Below are 22,344 nucleotides of genomic sequence, written 5' to 3' on the forward strand. Positions count from 1 at the left end.
ATTGTAGACTGCCTTCTGTCAAACGTTTTGATTTACCCAGGGGTTTGCGGTATAATATCGTCACCATGCAATGCTTCTAGTATGTACATGAAGGGGGGATATTTTCGTACTTCGTAATCGGTCACTTTATTTTCCGAAAATTGTAGTGGTTAACAAACCAATCAACCCGGGTTTTAGTTACACTGTACATACAAAAGAAAAATACATAAAATTGTACTGTAATTGTACAGCGTTTGAAGGATTCTATACATGTAACACTAATAGACCGTGATCGTCCCGGCTAAATACTAGTATACAGAGGTACTGTCAATAACACATGTCATGTGTATACCCAGGACGTGTAGAAAATAGCCCGAGTGTCTCGATACAATTATGTATCTTTTGGGGGGGGGGGGCCAAGCCCAAACTCAAAGTTTGTCTTTGGAAAGGAAAGAATGAATATTCCTCTTGAACTGGAAAATTCAGAGATATTTACAGAATAGTACAGGAAAGACCATCCTTCTAATTGTCGGCCAATGTGACGAGATATTCGTCAGTTCAATGCAAACACGTAATGTTATGTAATTCACTGTGTCCACTGTTAAATTCACTGTTTCGGTATTGAGTGGTAAACAAAATTATACCATGTAATACATTCACATTTTTCTCTATGTTTTCATTGATAAATAATATTTCTATTGTGATGAGCAGTGCGTATTTTTAATCGGCTTAACAAACACGTCAATATAGCACCAGGGTGCATACTTTTGGTCCCAAAGGGAGAAGGGGACCTACCCCAACTTTGTAGTAGCTTCCATCTAGTTTTACAATATATTATTTTTACATGTTGGTTTTCAAACTGGTTATATCCTGAAAATACATTTTCAACTGATGACAACTTTGATGTAGGGAGACACTGCCTCATCCCACTAGCTACGTGTTTGTCATTAGTACAAGGAGTGGAAGATGCACACATCAATAAACTCCATACACTGATGAAATTAGAATACCCTTCTATCAACTGTACAGTGATAATTGAAAATATAAACTCAAATCTATTTTCTTCTTAATTTGTAAATTCTGTTTTTCATTGTATATGTGAAAGAACATTTTCTTTGTAATTTGTAATTGAACACTTATTTGTTCCGTAAATTGTACTGGGTAACACCCACGACACCACCACAACAACGACACTTCGCGATGTTTTACTTTATAACCAAACATGGAAAATACAACATCTTTTATCTAAATAAAATTATTTCATTCAAGAACAAATTTGATACGGTGTGAATACCTATTTATTGTGGAGTTAATGTGGTGATATTACGTTGCTGCTATCGTCTTTTGTACTGGCCGTATATGAATAAAACCGGTGATCCACTGTGACGTGAATATATTTCGTGTCTACAAGTTCGTGAACTGCACTTGACTCAAGTACACGGAATGCAACTGGAGGATTTCATATGCTTATTACCACATCATGATTAACATATTATTAACATATAATTAACATATTTTTAACCAGTAGCGATCCCCCCAAAAAGGAGGAAAAGAATACTCACTACAGACTCACAGTATAGTTGCGTCAATCATCTGATACAACCTTTGTCCGATAAATTATAATCGTCTGATTTGTTTTACTTGAATTGTCACCAGTACTCAAATTAGTATCTGAACATACAGCTACTCAGTTTCTGAATGCTTCGGTAAAAACATGTTGGGTTGCAAACCCAGGTCATAACTGGACGCCATTGCTTGACGATGTGAATTTCAAGGTAAGGAGGGTATGACGTCACGAATTCTCCGAATGACCACTAGAGGGCAACACAAAATGGGCAATTAGGCGATATACACATGATGAACTTGAAAAATCGGACATCTTATTAATCAATGCAAGTCGATTTGTTTTCTTTGGATGAACTACCCCTCTAAGCTGTAATGAGTCATTTACATAATTAATGATATGTATTTAGGCAATAAGGCAGTATCTTAAGAATGCAAGCTTCCAATTTCATACAACTGAATTTGCTGCATTCATTGATGCTACCAAATCTAATACGTCAAATATAGCTTGATGGTGTGGTTTTAATTTTAATGAATAATTTGCATATTTAGTAGTTTTATTGTAATTATGGTGTTTGAGATATCCTGTATGTAGATAGAGAAACACACGGAAACACAGATATACATATCAGCATCACATTACAGCTATTCACGAGATCAGTGCTGGAACAAAATATTGCCTACTAAATGAAAATGCTAGACTATGCAACTGTCAGAGTTAACAATGGAAACGAGAGATGACAAAATGGACAAAATATTCAAATCATGATATCTAGTAAAACGTCATGCTTTCGCAGATAAAAAATCATTGGCACCCACTTGTACAGCTGAGTTGACTTGGAGTGAAGATTCCAATTTTGCTCAAGGACTTTGGGAAATCGGTAACATATGGCAGTAGGTTCGTGAACCGACAAAGCAACCACTAGCATTCGATCTAACCGTCGGCGTCATCGTCATGTAGACTCCAAAATGATCGAGAATCATAGAGTGATAATATTAATTCTGTGATCTTGTGCGATTTTACGAGGTGAAAATATTTTCTGGTAAATTGAATAAAGACGAAATACAACGGATTCAAGTATTATAACTTCAGCCGTGCAATGCTTTTCCGAAGCAGAAAGTCGTCAACAGGCGTAACGCAGAAGTGTTTTTTTTTTTTCAAGACGTGCATGACGTACTTTCATCAATACATAGCCCACAGCGCTGAACTAATGACACGTGGTGATCACGAGACCTTTGCACAGTATGTAAGTGAATGAACAGAAAGTTTGAAAAGTACATCTATCTAGGCAGATAAAAGATCCTTGGTAATTACGAGGGGGTATATGCCAACTGAGGAAATCAACGCGAAAACGTGAACCCCTTCCTATTCCATTTTGCTAAAAAGTATCCTCATTTAATTAACAGTAAATTTGCACGAATTTTGTGTGAAATAACCCTTTCGTTGGATCTAATTGGCAGAGCTGAAGACCAGACCCTTCGTGAATCAATGACTACATCCCTGCCCCATGGCATTATCCCCAGTGCATTACAACGCCATTCCCCCGTCTTTCCTGTGAGACCCACTCCTCTCCTCACACCACAACTACAACGATCTTCTATCAACTGTATCTCTTAGCCTGTCTCAAGCTGTGCTAAACCTACCTACTAGCAGCAAGAATCTCTATTGATCCCAGTGTAATATTTCACTCCTTGATGTTTAATTAGCAACCAGAACCCAATACAACATTGGAAGTTTGTTTATTATTACCAGATTAGATATCCCACAGAGTTGATATTCTGAAGACTCTACTTAAAACTCGACTGGTGAAATGTACACTAATTCAACATCAAATGTTGGAGTTGTTTGTTTGTTTACCATCTGAGTGAAGTGAGTGAGTGTATGTGTGTCATATCATCTGTGGAGAGACAAGCCAGCCTTGGTCTTATCAACAATTTTAACATCAGGGAGTGAAAGTTTACACTGTGATCAGTAGAGAAACTTGCTGAAAGTAGTTAGTTTTAGCACGGCTGGAGACAAGCTCAGGGGTACAGTTGGTCGAACATCGTTGTAGCAAGGTGCGTCATTTAAAGAAGGTTTAAAATTATCCCACCTCATCACCTCTTACAGTAAGCAGAGACAAAATGTGACTGCTAGATCCCAAAGTCGAAATTGAGACCATTTAGCACTATAGAGGGATGCAATACCAACTGTGTAATCATTTGCAACATCCAAAACATTCATTTACCTGATTTGCCATCCAGCAACACAAAGGAGCCAGTTTCGCGTATTATGTAATGGTACAATTGCCTGAGCTCATCGTGGTCAACTAAATTTGATTGAGTATACCTGATTAAGGGCTGCCAGTAAACAATCGCTATAATTGTATACTATACTGTGTTATGAGCTATGAAACGTTTACTAACTGTGAATGCACAAGTACATGTGACTTCTGGTCTTGTTTCACAACATTGATCAATATAGTAAGTACTTTAACGCGATTTAACGTGTTTTAACGCGATTGCCATAGTTGTACATTAACCATGGCAAGACAGGGAAGAAAGCCTCAAAGGCTCATACAAGTAGTAAAATTATACCCTGAGTACATTGAATGCCATCATAAATTCCTAGTTTGACATTCAAGGTTTGTTTGATTCATTGCATTGTTACCAACAACCATTTGTCTTTTTTCAACACTTTCAGACGTTTGATTCAGCTCTTGGAAGGGTTATTCCCGAAATGTCAGCTATTTTTTAAACTTTACTGGACCTAGAACATCGTCTTGAGACGTTTTTTATTTGACTGATATGTTCTGATATCATGATACAAAGGTGGCAGCGGTGGGATGTGTCAGAGGTTGCAATAGTGGGCTGACAAAATCACAAAAAAAACAATGAAAAGTCAGATAAGTCATTGTAAGTTGTAACCCTCCCTTAGTTTCGTTTTCTAAAAGGTCCCCCCCCCCAACCCAATGAGTAAATCTGACCCAGCTCCCCAATTCCTATGCCCCATGTAAATACTGCAAGCCCCTTAAGGTCATGTTGTTATACTCAAAGCAATTTTTACTCTTCTTTGATACGTATACACTTTCTGGATGTCATTGTTATTGTGACAATCTGCTCTCTGCTTGCCTCAAGCACCTTTACAGACAACGACACCGACATACCGAAATCACTTTGGAAACACTGCGTTTTTCGGTTATCACGTGTACTGAGTTCATTTATACAATGCAGGACTTCATCCATTTGCTATACTAAAACCCAAATGTAGGAATGGAGCCACAGTTAATACACTTTAATGAACTACGCCTGTTTTATCCCCTCTGGTATACTTTATTCTGCATCAGATTCATACTCGTGAGAGATTCGTGAGAATGTTCTTATAAGCCTTCGGCAAGAGATGTTTGTTCCCATCTTTAGTTTTGGAACAATGCATGTTTCCATCTTCGTCATTCTTGATTTCAAAATGACCCCTTTAGTCACACTTTCAAGTCGTACTTTCTTAATCAACGACCTTTTCAAGGTCCCTAGTTTATTACCTCTCTTCTGGTATATTGTAGTGCCGTTCGCACTGCATATAAAGTACATCGTTCGCGGAGAACTGGTTATTTGCGATACCGAAATGTCAATACACTGAAATGTCGATTTCCTTGTGGTGGTTTTTACTTCCTGTATTGTTTTTGAATATTTGAATAATTATGAATAAGCTTACTGATGAAATTCTGACAGTTATTCAATCACATATGACAAGCTGTCTTTATAAACTTTCATGATAAGGCCTAAAAAAAATTGTGTGGTTCCGATTACGCTCAATTTTAGAATAGGTGGGGTAGGTAGATTTTTTATTTTATGTTCAGTAGATTTTTTTTTCATATGTGAGTGTCTACTTCAAGTAGATATTGTTTCCATATGTGAGTCTCTAATTCAAGTAGTTATGTTTTCTGTTGTTTTCCAAATGCTCTCCGTGTTATTGGTTTCTTCCCATCAGATGTACAGCCATACAGATTGGAAGAACACTTTTATATTGTCTTTTAAAATTGATGTCAGTTTCCGCATCCACTATTTCTACCGAGACTTGACAATTTTCGCGATTTTATTATTTTATTCACGAATATGTAAAAAAAAAAAAAAAGCCTTAGGGGAGAAGTTTTTCACTGCCGACCCTAATTTTTTTTATGTATTCGAGAGAAAAAAATAGAATTGCAAAAATTATGAAGTCTCGCGAGAAATAGACTGACATCGTGACTGATCTCTGGAAGCACAAGTTTAGGGTGTATATAAATAAATATACAAAATGTAGCTCTACCCTCGAACCCCTTCCCTCGCTCCTTACTTATCTCTGAGCAGCAAAATGAAAGCAAGGCATATATTATATTACAACTATACACTGTTATGCGGCATACTCTTTGATGCTATGAACCGCTGTCTTCTCGCTTCATTTCTGGAGCCATGTTGTATTGAATTGTTTAATATGTTTTAACCGAATGTACACATAAATTATCCTGGTCTTTTTTGTTGTGTATTGCAGTCCTGGTTTAACACATTGCAGTATTCATCAATAGAGCGTGGTAAATTAATGTGCAGCAAATCATAAACAAAGGTACTGACCAAAAACCTATGCAGCTTATTATATACATCGAGAATTTCTAGCTTGTTGAAAGGTGGTGAAGAGTGTGTCCTAAACTGGCTATGTGCTATGCTTGTCTTATCATCGGAATGGTAATGTTTCTGATCCGATTTACTTTGGCAATCTGCGATCTTTTCAGACTGAATAGTTAGAGAATCGACTTCCGATAATTTTCCCCAGGTACTTCTCTAGCCATAAGTCCCGACAGCACGTGAGGTAGGAGATTGATTTTGCTACTCCCACAGAGCTGATATTGCTATTGCGTCATGTGAATCGATGGTCAACTCAGAAAAAAAACACGATCAAAAGACTCGATGAGCCTACGACTTAAAAACGGTAGAAATTGTCATCGAAAAATAGATATGGCTTAGCATGCATCTCGAAAATAAAAGACTTGCTATTAGAATATTACTTTTTCTCGAATGAGAGAAAAATTGGAAACCTCACAACTGCTGACAACAGATGACGTCATTGTTAAGCAAAACGTAACAAATATTCTGAATGCTTTTACCCAAAACTGCCAAAATATAACATCGTAGATAGCCACCACAGTCGATAAAAAATCTCTCCCCTATGTACAATCAATAGAAGACCATGGGGAAAATAGATAGTTGAGTTTCTCAAGTTATGTGCAAGCTTAATTTCATCATTTTAATAAGGCCAAATAAAGAGAGTTGTTTGGTTCCGGTTACCCGACCCCCTCCTAGGTTTTCACGCCGCAACCCTAAACATTTTTTATGTATTCGAGAAAAATAATAATAAAATCACAAATATCGTGGTCTCGCAAGAAATAGCGGGTACGGAAACTGACATCAACTTAAAAAGACAATATTAAACTATTCTTCCAATCTGTAATGGTTGTAGATCTGATAGGAAGAAATAATTTGGAAAACAATGGAAAACCTGAACTAGACACTCACACATAATAACAATACAGTATGTAATAAAATAAAATAAAAAATCTACCTACCCACCTATTCTGAAATTGAATGTAATCGGAACCACATAATTTTTTTATTACGCCTAAGCCATTTGTCCTTCCGTAAGGAAGGAGATGTATTAGGGGTTGAAATGTCTGCGTGTGTTTGTGTGTGTGTGTGTGTGTGTCTGTCTGTATCACCATTTTCTAAAAAAAACGGCTTCACCAATGCGAACGAAATTTGGTAGACATGTTCTGTAGGGTAATGGCAAGAACTGATGAAGTTTTAGTGAACATCCCATGAATATTAATGAGCAATTTGCATAATGGTTTTCGGTAATTAGGCTATATCTCAAGAGTGCATGTTTCAAATTCAATATAATTTAGTACATACATTTGCGATATCTAAACGCATCTGTCCTGGAATTATTATCGATGTAGCTTTGAGTTTAAATAAGATATTGGCATTTTTCGGTAATTAGACACGGTGGCCACACAAAAGAAAGTTGTTGTTTCTGGTCAGGAAATGTTGCCTAAAGTGGTGTTAAGACACGAATTTTTTTTTCAATTGTTCATGATTAGTTCTGCAGTTGTCTTCCTTGAAGTAGCAATTAATGTAGGGAGAGTTATTTTTGTTTTCCCTTGGATCTGCAGTCTGCATTGGCTGGACATACACAACAAAAAAGATCGAGGGGGGGTATTTAAGTGATGCAAACTCGCCAGAAAACAATTTTTTCTTGGCCTTAGAAACACCTACCGTAAGATCTATGCTACAACTTTCTATAAAAGCTTCCCATTATTACATGCGTGGTTGGCCGTAAGATCGCATCTGCAGGCAAACATGCTGGAGATTTCGCCGACATAACTTCATACCATCTCTTAAAAGTTGAAAATCTTGTCGATACTCGCGCGTATTTCTGTTTCTGAAAGCATGCATGAGGAGATAGTCGGTCAAACCAGGTCAGCTTCAACTTCTAGGTGAAATCACCAGCTTTCTACCGAAAATTCTTTGTTTTCCAACATTGATTAGCTTTGTTCTAGACCGTTCAAAGTATTCGGGTTGCTTGAATAAAGGGTAGGTATATCGAAATATAGATCGATAAGATTCTGTCCAGATCAGAATTTTATATTTTGAGACACCAAACGAACTTGAGAGCTATGGAAATTCACCTCATTGTGGCGTGCATCGTGAAATTCTTAAACTGAGTGTTACATATTTGGGTATATTGCCGTAAACGAGTTGTATAGAATCAAAGTATAGACCGGTATCATGCTTACCATAAAGTATGTAAACTTTCTGCGTACTAGCGATGTTACGACGGTTTGAATTGTGTTTATTGTTTGCCATGGAAACTAGTGTACATATCGCGGGTATGTAGGGGATCGCGACGGTGGAGTGAAGTCGAGTCAAGCTTTCCTGTACTGAGAATAGGTAGCGGACATTTGAACAACTTTTTCGACAACTAACTTTTACTGGGACTTCAAAAATCACAGTTATAGAGCTAAAATTCATTATGTTCAATTCAAATGACACCAATAGCAATCCATACATTTGTTCTGTATGCATGGGTAAATGTACGTATGTCTGTATGTAAATTTGAATAATTTCATTTCAAAAGCCATTATACCTGTTCCACTATGTAAATAGATTGATATCACAAAGTCATTTCAGATTTCTTATAGTTTGGCATACCATTTTGCCAATTCAGGGGTATATCACGTACTAATAGCCTACTATAACAACGTTGTTGCAGTCAAGCAATTATTATGTGTAGGAACAAAAAACTTAATATCACCCTTACGGAAGGCATTTTGTTATAATATTACTAAATGCTCAAACCTTAAATTGAAACGCAACAGTTTTTTAATCTGAAAATAAAATTTGGTTCAATTGCTTTTCATCAACAATTTGTATAAAATGACATTATGATGATTTTAAATACAACCCTACCCGCAACGCGGACGGCAAACAAGGAATGTAATTGATGTTGCCTAAACATTGCAGCATTTTAAATATCGTCTGCTGGCGCGACATGCATTGCTACATTTTATCGTCTGGCGCGACGAAAAGCTTACTAAAACTGCTACATTTTATCAGCTGGCGCAATACAAATGTTTGTGCAATTGTTACATTTTAGGCGTTTTAAGGGTGAAGGTTGCAGATCAGCTTTGCAGGAAGAATATATCTCCTACCAAAACTTGTAATAATGAAACAAACATTCGGTTCTTTAATTCCTCTTTATTTTAATAGTGACATTCAAGAAAATATTACTGCCTCTAGTATCGATATGCTGGACGTCGAGGTGGGAATTCCAGTTTGTTTCTGGTATCCAAATATTTATTTTTTAAAAGTTGACGAGAATTGAGTACATACACTCGAGTTTGCGATGTCAATTCTTCCATAGTGCAAGACCCCTCCCTGTAAAGATATCGATCTGATAAATTTAATGTTATCATTTTTAAAAACAAAAAAATTCAATTTGAATTTCACATAACGGGCAATTTTTCTTTAGAAAAAATATTTCCCCAAAATGACATTTTCAACATTATATTCATCGAATCTAATAAGCTTCTTTAAGTAAACCTAGTTGAAAATAACAGATATTGAAGATCGATTTGGCAAGTCACGAAACATGTACTGTACAGGAAGCAAATCCAACCGATGGCTACAGTTGCAGACATCGTACATTATCAATATCGATGTTGTTAATGTAGACGCTGATGTACCCAAGTGAGCTATACATCTTGTGAATAAAATCATGACAAAAAGTACGTAGGAATTCATCGAGATGCCTCACCGTGGGTGGGGTCCATAGAATGTTGGTTCATTTATATGCTTGTCTGGCCAATGTATAGTTATCAACAGACTCCTCCACTCAAATATCAAATACAATAACATTTTTGAAGTTAACCACGGGGAGTTAGAGCTTGCCGATTTTGCAGCCCGTGCTTTTCGCGAACTTCAGACGTGAGTTCAAATAAAACTAGTCCACGTTGTATTCCGAACGAGGATAGATAACGCCTTTACGGCGAAAGTTGTTGAAAACAGTGATTTTCAATTTTTTTTTTACATCAATCGAATCATTATTATCGAATACGCCATGCATGTTATGACAGACAAATTTTTTCGGGAGAAGGCTAGTAAATGGTTATAGTTAAGGGCATCTTAGTTTGACCCTTTCGTCATGTTAACAAAGTCGTTTTATTATCAGGCACATAATGAGAAAATAACATGATTGCCACGTGTACACCTTTATTACCTGGGGGTATCACAGAGAAACAAAAATATGAACAATGAAATCAAAATCGAAAAATTCCAGGCAATATCTCCTTCTTCATGTGTTAAGTATGGACTGAAAAACGCAATGGTCTACTCTAACCTGCGTTTGTCATCATTTCCTGACATAAATGGGAATGTGTATTTTGAGAAGTTTGTTAGTAAACTGCTAAAAATGGACAAACTAAAATGGCTACCAGTTAGGATTCGATACATCATGGGTTTTACATTGTATAGTCCAACTTCCTCCTCTTCTTTCTCAACACATCTCGCACGGCATCAAGAATCAATTTCTATAATTTTCCTTTTCACATTATTTGCATACTAGTAGTTTGATCGATTCAAATAATATCGAACGTACATTTAGATTTGCGTAATTCCAAACAAATATGGCTGGTCTTTTTTTCAATTCCACTTTGATATCATGGCGTTAAATACCAGAAGGTAAAACTTTTCTTTCCCTACATATTTTCTGAGGAAATCCATGCAAATCAATATCACACAAATGTGCTAACATAACATCTGCAATTTTCAAGCATACATGACGCCTTTTCGACATTAACTGGCAAAATTAATCATAGCCAACAAGATAGATACATGTATATTATAACAAACGGATGTACAATACAATACAATACAATACAATACAATACATTACATTACATTACATTACATTACATTACATTACATTACCATACATAATAAGTCTTTAATTCACACATTAATATTAACATATATCAAAATATAAAATAACAGGCTTCGAATATATATATATATATATATATATATATATATATATATATATATATATATATATATATATATATATATATATATATATATATTACATCTGGGTCTGTGGGTGGACCTGTGCAAATGTGTGTCTGTGTGTCTATGTAATATGTGCAAATTAATAATAGTAAAACATTGGAACTATACAACTCAGGGAAATCAGCGTGTAAATGCTATAGGGTTATTAAATAGAATACTACTATCTCCATTTTCTGTTTTTAAAAACTTTATATCACGAGTAACGACGACAAGATAACCCACAAGCTTTTGTTTCCTATGAATATTGACATATTTCCAGTTTCAATTAAATGAATTCAATGAAATTAATTTGCTTTTAAGCCATTCAAAATCGATAACACTACTGTCTGGCGTCTAAAAAGTAGCAACATACACCTTCGGTAATAGGCTATCTTCATTCCAATAACATATATTCTAATATGAGTGGAGATATAATTGAAATTGCATGTTTTTTTGATCGACCTACAAAACGCGCTCGATACTATGGATTAAGTCACTCCTATGAGTTAGATTTGAAATATAAGTTGATATTTGAAGGTCGATGGAACATCAGAAATTACTAAAATGTCCTTGAGAAATCATTCTACAGGAGCCTTACATTCACTCAATGATTGTGTACAGCAAAGTAGCGCGCGCACACAATGACATATCTCATTTGCATATTGTTACGAAGTTTCTGAAGATTACACTAAATTGTTTTTGACAATCACAGATCTCCTAAAATCAAATGCCGTATCAATGTCATATACAATGGAAGTTATACACGTTACGAGTCTTTAATCAGCACACTGTCTCAAATTGCATAGCTCGTGTTTCATCATCGGTAATGTAGTGACACATCATGTTATCTCCGTAAATGGAGACATATTTGTTGTTGATGGCTATGATGAGAATGTCATCTCAAACAGGTATGAACTAAAGACACCCTTTAGGTTTACAATTGTTGTTGCACAAAGCATGAACGTCTGTAATTTCAGGACTTGCAGCTGTGGACATTAATCATCATCGAAATTGTCGACTGATTCGTCATATGCAGATATTATTTAAGGCTGTTTTTTGTGTTTGCATGCACACTATAGCTATCCTAGAAGAAAATAAGTTTGATCTCAACATCATATTACATATATCCAATTACAGTCGACTGTTGACAAAGAGAGCTTGGTTGCAAATAAGGTACATATGTCGTCTGCACGGAGATTGATGCAATTTTCTCCACTAATATTCTAATGGGAAGAAAAAATCAAACAAGATTTGCTCAGGGCAAGCCTAACCGAAATGTGATTTGCATTGTGCAAAAAGAAATCTTCGACACTGTCCATCAGATTTATATACATAATAGATTGAAGAGATCGAACAAAAATCATGAAGAAACCCACTCCAAAGATTACACTATTGAAAATGTTGACAGTAAAATCTGAAATCTCTCGTCTGTAAAAAATACTTCAGATTGAGTTAACCCGATTCGGGAAACATAAACTATATCTTAGCTTAGTGTTCGTAAATCACATATTGAAATATGGTAGATGTATCTAAAATACTACTGCAGGGAACGTATGCGGCAAATCTTGCTTGCAAATAAGTATATATATATATTAATTCAGAAGTTGAAACAATATTTCGTTCTAAGTTTTTATACGTTGAGCAACACAGCTTGCCACTCGAGCTTTGTACACCTTATGTCATGTGTATGTATTCCAGGATTCTTCCCGTCTACCTGAGTTCTGTTGTGCCCAGAGACACAGAGCTGATTCCTTCCAAACGAAAGTAAATTAACATGCATTTTTCTTCTGTGAATATTAGAGATCCCAGCAGACTCATCTCGTCTGTGTAACTGTACAAATCTGTAATGACCCGTGTTTTCCTGTACCATCGATCAAAGGCGCAGCGTGTTAAATTTTCTGATAGAGGAGGATGTGAAAACAGGAGTATAGAGGCGTCTTGGTAACATATATATTTTAATTACCTACACCAAATACCGACAGAGCACAACCACGCATAGTATGATCGTGAATTGCTCGATTGAGTCATACTTTGAACGGACATCATTAATTACTAACACGAGAGCTCTAATATGCAGCTTTCGTGAGCTCAACATGAAAACTCCAATTGTGTACAACGTTTTTATTGCGATCCGAACCGCAAGCAAATTAGTTCTCCTTTTCTTCCTGTCAAGTGTGTATGACTAGAGAGCAGTTAGCATAGTCCATCAATTGAATTATAGATGACATTTACGCAGCTGCTTGCCTCTATCAAAGATTTGAAGCTTTCAAAATCAGGAATACCAAAGATGATTCGTCTGTCAGACGCAAATGTCAGTAATTTTGTCATTTTAGATCCATTTTAATCGTCCTCTTGGTAAAACTAGAGAGCTGTGAAAACATTTGCATTAAAATCAAGAGTGCGATACGATACCTAGGCATGAATCCAAGGATAAGAAGATGGGAAAAAGTAGAATTCTTGAACAATTGACAACGTTAATTTTGATTTCAAGTTGAAACACAAACAAAACTTATAATAATTGTGACCCATTATACAAACAGATCTTGATGTTTCTACGTATACTGAGAACATATTTTCGTCTGTCCGCATTTTGTTTGTTTGTTTGTTTGTTTGTTTGTTTGTTAAGTCTTATTACAACTGACAAAATATGGGGGTTATAAATTCATATTCGCGCTTCTTTACAACTTATTCCTCAAACATTGACTGCATAACTGATATTTTGCCACCGTCTTAATGGTTCATTTGCATAATTAATGATTTTTTGATAATTAGGCAATATCTTCAATATGCAAGTTTCAAATTTTGTATACTTTCATATAATTAATTTTTCAATTAAGGGGTATATCATATGTGATAGCTAAATCTCATAATTTTGCATTCCAACAGTATATGTAGGAACAAAAATCTATGATTTTGCCCTAACGGGAGGAATTCATATCACATCTGGTATGATGACAGAAAATGATCAATGTTGCTATTTGAGATTTTTAAGACATACAGCAACTTATTTCTCAAATAATAGTTTTTCCTAAGTATCTCATGAATGGTCCTAAATATTTAAATGAGTCATAAGTCGACAAGTTTGGGGATTTATTACATAAGTGGCGTGTATTTTTGCCTTATGGTTACAATTGATTCGCACCATCCACCCTCAGAGCTAGCTGTTAATGTAAGAATATCCGTCCATGTAGTGTCGAACTGAGTGTAATTTCACTCCATGGAGTCTTGTAACCCCAATCAACATAGACATTGACGATTTTCTGAGTAAATACTGTTCACTTAATTGTTGCCAGGAGATTATAGGAAATTCTCTTTAGAGAAAATGGATTTCTGATAATTCTAAATTACATTTTATTTCTTTATCTGCTAAAATCAGTCACACTTGCATAAGTAAACAGAAACGGAATGCAGAGACTCGGCTTGGACTTCTCTACAGGGAAAACTGTAGTGATTATGATAAATATCATAGTTTTTGTATCGTTCGCATTGTATGGAAGCTTTGGTTGAAGTATAAGTGATACGGTAAACGCATTTAATTTAGTCGCTTCAGAACGCAACTGCTTGAATATTTACCCAGTTTTATGCTTTCAATGTTCCTCTTTTGTCCTCAGGTATAGCCAGCTGGTTAGTGAAACACCGTTGTATCGCAGTGAATCATTTGCAATAGCAATCATTTGAGGTGTTTAAATTTAAGCTATCCACGGAAATTCAAGTTACTTACAATATTAATGCTATCCCCGATTCAAGCTATCCACAAATTCAAGCTATCCACAAAATCCAAGCTATTCACAGATTCAAGCTTTCAACAAATTCAAGCTATCCACCAAATTCAAACTATCCACAAATTCAAACTATCCACAAATTTCAAGCTAACCAGCACGTATTCATGATATCCACAATTTCAAGATATCCACAAAATTCAAACTATCCACAAATTCAAACTATCAATAGATTCATGCAATCCTTAAATTCAAGCTATCCACAATTTCAAGCTATCCACAAATCCAAACTCTCCGCAGATTCAAGCTATCCACAATACGTCTACATTCCCATTCACTGTTGATTTCCATTATAAGGGAATTTTCATTATCAGGTCTACCTAAATCTAAGATAGTCATAACCATTTACTTTTCATACAACCCTTTCGAGTTCTCAACACAGCTTCGTTCATTACCTTTGCAGCAGATGTCCACAACACTTTTTTGTTCCAAGACTATAACTCGATACGTTTTATCTTTTACGATTCATGATTACGCATTCGATTCCCGTAGGAAATCAGTTCATATACTTGATGAAAAGCCTTGCAATGTTCTCCTTTCTCCTCATGCAAAGATAAGTTTAGAAAACGTCAGTGCAAATGCTCTTTCTTACGTAGAAGTTGTTCTGCAAATATTACCTGAATGGTTCTTACGTTATTAAAGTCAGCAATGGTTATAAGCAAATGTAATATCAACATGCTTTTTCCATTTTGTTCGATAGCTATACATTTAGTGCATTCACACTTCACAGGTTTCACAACTACTTCAACTTGAATAATAGAGATATGGAAATTAAAAAAATAACATGTACAGAGTATGTCAATGCTAATACATATATTCACAGTCCTTTAATTTTTAGAGCGCGTCTCTTTAAAGGGAATGCCACTCTCGGAAATAGAGACATTTTCACAAAACAAGCGTTCTGGAGTAATTTCATGACTTTACATCACCTACACTTACTTGCGATTTAAGAGAAACATTAAGCTGATCTCGTGCATGTGTAGGGTTTCTTTGCTATGGGATATTGCATCACTGGAGACAGCAAAAAATACATCATTCAATGGTTGAACACTGAATATTCATGACACGAATTTCTGACTAAAGTGTATAGCATTTTGTACACATTAATAATCAGTGTCAAGTAGTAGAGGACGAGTAATGACAAAGCCCTTAAGCTTATATGATAAATATTTTTCAATTTTTTTTACATTTTCCGCTATTTTTGCAAAAATACATCACATTCTGTTGAAACGAACATATTTAATGTGCTCAGCCCTTGTTATATGCCTAGAAATTATCAGATATAAAATAATGAGTATGCACTTTACAAATATAGCACAGAAAGAAATAGATAAATCTCAATATACTTTCCATCATGTAAAAAAATAAGCACAACCACAATGCTAGTCGTTCGTTCGGAAGATGTAGAAGTGGCGGTGAAAGGTCAAATTATTGATTGTTGGAAGGAAAGCAGTTATTATAATTTTCTCGGCCAAAAAAAAACATTCGGAAATTTGTTGAATGGTCGCTACAAGAGCAACGCCTTAGTATCCTAGTGTTGAAGAAGCAAGAGGAAACCGGAGTACCCGGGGAAAACCTGCAGGGTCAAACTGAGCATTACCCTTCTTACATTTAGACTTGGTTAAGTTTTATTCAAACCCAGCCGACGCTTGGTGGGTTCACACCCAGAGGCGTACGAGATAACCTCCTGCTGGGTTACAACTTGCCCGCCAGGCCACTGCCAACCCAATATTGTGAATGGTTTAACCACCCACTCACCACCAGGAGAACGTGTGTGCTTTCCACTATACCAACAATTCATTTTGAAGTACACAATCTGCGTTACCTGTAATAGTATAACATCACTCCCCGTATCCCCCCCCCTCCCATACAATTCCATTTTCCCTCCCACTGTATCAAAACCAGGACTTCCTTGCTCCGATCGAAAAAAAATGCTTGCCCACTGAATAATTGCGTAAGACTAGCTTTTTTGCAAGCACAGCTTCTTTGACTGCACGTGTATGTGTTTTATATATGACTGTATTAATGTTACAGTATATGGTAAAATTATAGACCTTTACGAGATTATAGTGTTACTGTACTGTATTGTGGACATTTGCGTTAGGGACAATTCTAGCCCCAGACAATAATTGCATTGGTGTTACTGCTTACAATTATAGACTGTGGTGCTGTAGCCCAGAGACTTGTTTTGGTGTTCCTATCTCAAGAAGCTCTCTCGACCAAACCAAGGTTTTTGCCTTTGGAAGTTTTGAGTTAGAAATACCACCAACCGCTATGCTAAATGTATGTGGATGCTATATAGAAACCTGTGATATAATCAAGACCCATTGTGCCTTACATTAGGAGGATGGTCATTTGGTGCACAATTCAAGTCAATATGAGATCCAATAACCATCTAGCTCAAAAACAGATTCCTGTGCTTCCAAAGGCATTAGCCTTGGCTTTGTGTAGAGAGCTTCTTCGGATAGTACAATACATTCACTCAAATGTCCATTCAAACGTTAGTAAGAGTTATTTTAATCTGTAATCTTGTATTCACCAGAATATTATGGCGTGACGGTTGCTCTGACGAGGACGGAATATACCCAAGTACTGAATTTTACTACATTGACGATGTAGACGTCATCTTTGGACCACCATGTTCATCAGGTGAAGCTTAACGTCTGTCTGTCTGTCTGTCTGTCTGTCTATCTGTCTGTCTGTCTGTCTGTCTGTCTGTCTGTCCGTCCGTCCGTCCGTCCATCTATCTATCTATCTATCTATCTATCTCTACATGGCTGGCTGGCATGCTATTTATCCGTCCTATATACATATATATTGTCTTTTCAGGTACTATTCCCGTTGCTACGTTGACCTCATCATGGAATTTACCACACCTAACGTGGGTTTCAACCAGTAGTGAACTGGCAGACAAAAGCCGTTTTACTACTCTTGGACGAACTCTTCCTGATTTCAGTAAATTGGCACCCTTCATTTTGGAATTATTTTATTATTTCAAATGGAACAGAGCGGTAGGTTACAAGATCATTTTCAACAACATAGGTTTTTGTTATGTGACGTAATGGAATTACAAGTCGTGTTGAGCTACTCAATGAGTGAAGACTTTCCACACAGTATTCCAGCCAGGGATAACATATTTATAAATAGCAAATTGTTTATATTGTCATAACGGGAATGTAATAATACAGTTGAGCCTCGTTAGTACAAACTCGCTTCTAACGAAAACCCGATTACAACGAACTGACAATGGTTTTTGACACCTACAACGAACATTTTACTTTTATCGTAGTTCTACAAAAGGATGAAACTTCACTAACAACAAAAACACGGTTTGACTGTAGTTGAAAACGGATAGATATCAGACTGTTACTCGTTTTTATCTTTCCTAAAGGGAGATGTTGAGATAGTGATATTTGTCAGTATGTGTCGTCATTCTGTGTCTCAAAAAAAGCTCAAATAAATTGAAATTCAGCATAAATTACATATTCAATACGGTATTACCTAGAACTGATTCGAAATTCATCAATACTAGTACTAAGTAGGTGAATTTGCATACTCGATTGTATTAACTTCCTGTTATTTACAAATTAATGCCTCTTCTTCTCATTTTAGAGTTTAGTGTAGAATGCGCCTCGAATATAAACGTTTGTTATGGTTAATGTATGTAGTGAATTGTATTAAAATTGAAGATGCAGTCGTAAGATATAGCCTAATTACCAAGAATCATTAATTATGCAAATTATTCATTAACACTGAAAGGTACATCAACAAGCTTTACTGGACATATGCAATTGTTATGGTCAACATATGTACTGAATAATATTGAAACTGAAGTATGTATTCTTAAGATATAGCCTAATTACCGAAAATCATTAATTATGCAAATTATTCATTAACGCTGTAAGGTATATCAACAAATGTTATAGGACAAATGTATGTTGTTATTTTTAACGAATGTACTAAATTATATTGAAATTGAAGTGTGCAGTCTTAAGATATTTGGCTTAATTTGTTGATTTCATTGATATGCAAATTTAATAATTGAACCAGCCGTTTTTAAGAAAATGATGACACACACAGAGAGACGGACATATGACAGACAGACAGACAGACAGACAGACAGACAGACAGACAGACATCCCCCTTTTAATACATCCCGTAAGGTTACGGGAGGTAAAAATCCAAAATAAATACCCAATACTCATCCGCATAGCCACTTCAATAGACCACTTCAATATAACTCCAATGTGTCATACTCATTTATTTGTAGGTTGTGTTGTGGTCACGGTCTGCACCACTTTGTCAAAATGCTGCTGTAGCAGTAGATAATATCCTTGTAGCCAACGATATGACAGTCGCTCACATCTACAGTTTTACTGATGACATATCAGATGCTGAAATGGTACGGATGTTGACTAGTGTGAAAATATCTGGCCGGAGTAAGATAACCTAACTTATAAATTGGTTACTACTAAACTAGAGAAAGCATAAAGTTTAGATTTGTCGGCATGATGTTTTTATGTCTCAAAGTTTTTTGTTACAGATTATGCAACTGAAATATGCGCGCACACGCGCAAACATACACACACACACACACACACACACACTATTTTTTTTTTACTTTTATCTCGATGTGAACATAAATAAACAGTTTTCTGTCTGAATTCTCCTTCTCTCATGGTCCACGGTGAGATAAAATGTATCATCATGTTACATGTTTGCTCGCTATCAGTGTCTGTTGTTTATAAAATGCGGAATGAGAAACCTTGTGTAAGATGTAAACAACACCGTGCCGCCTAATTGAAACTCTATACTCTCTCTAGTTTGGTCGTAAATATTATTTCGAAAACTTTTCGAATCTAATGGGTAAATGTTATCAATATTAACGCTTCAATGTGTTGAATTTTCTGTCTCTTTCGATTGTGGACTTTACATACAGCGCTTGAGTTACGTTTAAAGTTACATGTGCAAGAACTGAACACTGTTTCGATAATAGTTTTCAGTAAATATTTATATAAAGGTAGCCTTGCGTTACTGGGATGCACGCACTAATAGCCGAATCAAACAAAATGCATCTTCAAGTGTTGTTTCTGACGCGAAAACGTTTGGATTAACCTCGGTGGTAAGCGAGTGATGAGACATGTTTTCAATCGACTTTGTACAGTGATGGACTGTATTTAAAAACCTTCGATTTCTAAGACAATACACTTATTTGGGGATTTGAGGAAAAGAAATGAACAGCTAGAAATTGTGTTGGTTGAGAGGATGGCAATACTATGATTCAAATTGAGATTTGCAATATACATTGTATCTTTTGTCGATGAGTTAGGGTCAAACTCTACGAATACAAAGAAGCATTCGACAAGATTTCACACTAAAACATAAGAAACGTTTTATTCAATCCGATTAAACTCTGATGCAAATACGACTGGGGTTCTTTATTTACCTCTATGTATGTATGTATGTATGTATGTATGTATGTATGTATGTATGTATGTGTGTATGTGTGTGTATGTATGTATGTATGTATGTATGTATGTATGTATGTATGTATGTGTGTATGTGTGTGTATGTATGCATGTATGCATGTATGGATGTATGTATGTATGTATGTATGTATGTATGTATGTATTTACGTGTGTATGTATGTATGTATGTATGTATGTATGTATGTATGTATGTATGCTTATGTTTTACTCTTATATTTTTGGTACAGTCGTATTCTTCTGTGCAGATGGTGATGTTGAAAGAAATTTCCTCCTGCATGCACATGACAACGCAATGACGAATGGAGATTATGTATTCATATTACCAAAACTGCATTCAATGGTTACGAATTCACAGCCATGGATGTATGGTGATGAGCGAGATGAAGATGCTAAAAAGGCTTATGAAACAGCGTTAGAAGTAAGTGAATGTGGAACTACTTTGCAAACCAAAGATTTGTAGTCTACTGTCCATTAAACATGGTAGGGGTTTTGTTTTGTATGAAATTCCAAGTGTCGTTCATAACTTTATTTCCATATCTTACAACAAAATACGTTGATTGACACACACACATACATACACACTCTCTCTCTCTTTTCTCTCTCTCTCTCTCTCATACACACATGCGTACACACACAATCGTACATACATACATACATACATACATACATACATATATATATACATACATACATATTTTGTGACAGACCCCCAGTAGACTATAACTATTCTAATTTGAATCTCAAAATCTGTATTTCTTTATTCACTTCTCGTTTTGGTCCTGTATGTTATTGTCTTGTTATTTCCTTTAGAGTTAAAATAAAACATATTCTAAAGATAAAAAATAAAATAAAAAACTATTCTAATTTGAATCTCATCATGTCGACACATTAATGACCAAAGCATGGGAAGCAACACGTTATTTTGAATTATGAAAGCATTCATGTATCTATGGTGATATTTTGCAGATTTTATTTGCGACTCCAAGTGGACAAGAGTTCGATGACTTCCGTGATGATATCATAACCAAAGCCAGGGTAAATCCGTACAACTGGACAATGCCTGAGGATGCTATCGTAAGTGTCATAAGCAAAGCATGTCGGTATTTGAACACACACACACACACACACACACACACACACTCTCTCTCTCTCTCTCTCTCTCTCTCTCTCTCTCTCTCTCTCTCTCTCTCTCTCTCTCTCTCTCTCTCTCTCTCTCTCTCTCTCTTCTGGTTACTTGTGGTCAGATCTGACGCATCCTTTGATCTGCCCATACTAATCCCTTTTGACCAGAAATTTGTGCGTTTCCAACATAAACAAATGCTATAAGTATTTATGACAGGGGATGTAATTGTTTACGGCAATACTCTGGTAAATATTCTAGCACTTGACATTTGTTTGCATTTAATAGCTGTTCTTGAATGAAAATATGCATATCTTCCCGCAAAGACATTGCAATCAGAAATTGACAATCATAAAATTGCACTGCAATCAGATCATCTCATTAATATTACTGTAATTGTCTAACGTAATGGTAAAACAGCTACAAGTTAGATATGTATGTATGTATGTATGTATGTATGTATGTATGTATGTTGATATCCATTTTCTACCAGTACTTAGTTTTCTTTTATCTACCTCATCCCACATTTGATAATTTGAATTTAACCAAATGTCATGAATGGAATGGAATATTTACGAATCACACATGTGTAGTGCTTACTGATAACATATACTATTACCGTAGCTGTTTTACTATTTACAAGTAATGCGTTTTTTTTCATTTCGAATACACATTGCAAAACAATGTTCAAATAATGATATTGTTTAATTCGTCACCTTTACATGGTTTTATACTACTTATGTACTACCAAACTAGAGTAACTATAGAGTTTCATTTAGGGGTCACGATTTGTTTTTCGTCT

General features: G+C 35.7%; 1 protein-coding gene across 1 annotated transcript in view; it reads left to right on the forward strand.

The window, feature by feature from the left end:
- Nucleotides 1-22,344, forward strand: part of LOC144449719 (atrial natriuretic peptide receptor 1-like) — a 50,623-nt gene that overhangs the window by 4,908 nt on the left and 23,371 nt on the right. Inside the window, exons 2-6 of the mRNA XM_078140297.1 lie at nt 17,476-17,582; nt 17,763-17,944; nt 19,204-19,372; nt 20,668-20,840; nt 21,389-21,496. Coding sequence (XP_077996423.1) covers nt 17,476-17,582; nt 17,763-17,944; nt 19,204-19,372; nt 20,668-20,840; nt 21,389-21,496 — 739 coding nt within the window. The remainder of the gene's footprint in view (nt 1-17,475; nt 17,583-17,762; nt 17,945-19,203; nt 19,373-20,667; nt 20,841-21,388; nt 21,497-22,344) is intronic.

The sequence above is a fragment of the Glandiceps talaboti genome, chromosome 18, assembly GCF_964340395.1.
Source record: "Glandiceps talaboti chromosome 18, keGlaTala1.1, whole genome shotgun sequence".
Classification (NCBI taxonomy): domain Eukaryota; kingdom Metazoa; phylum Hemichordata; class Enteropneusta; family Spengelidae; genus Glandiceps; species Glandiceps talaboti.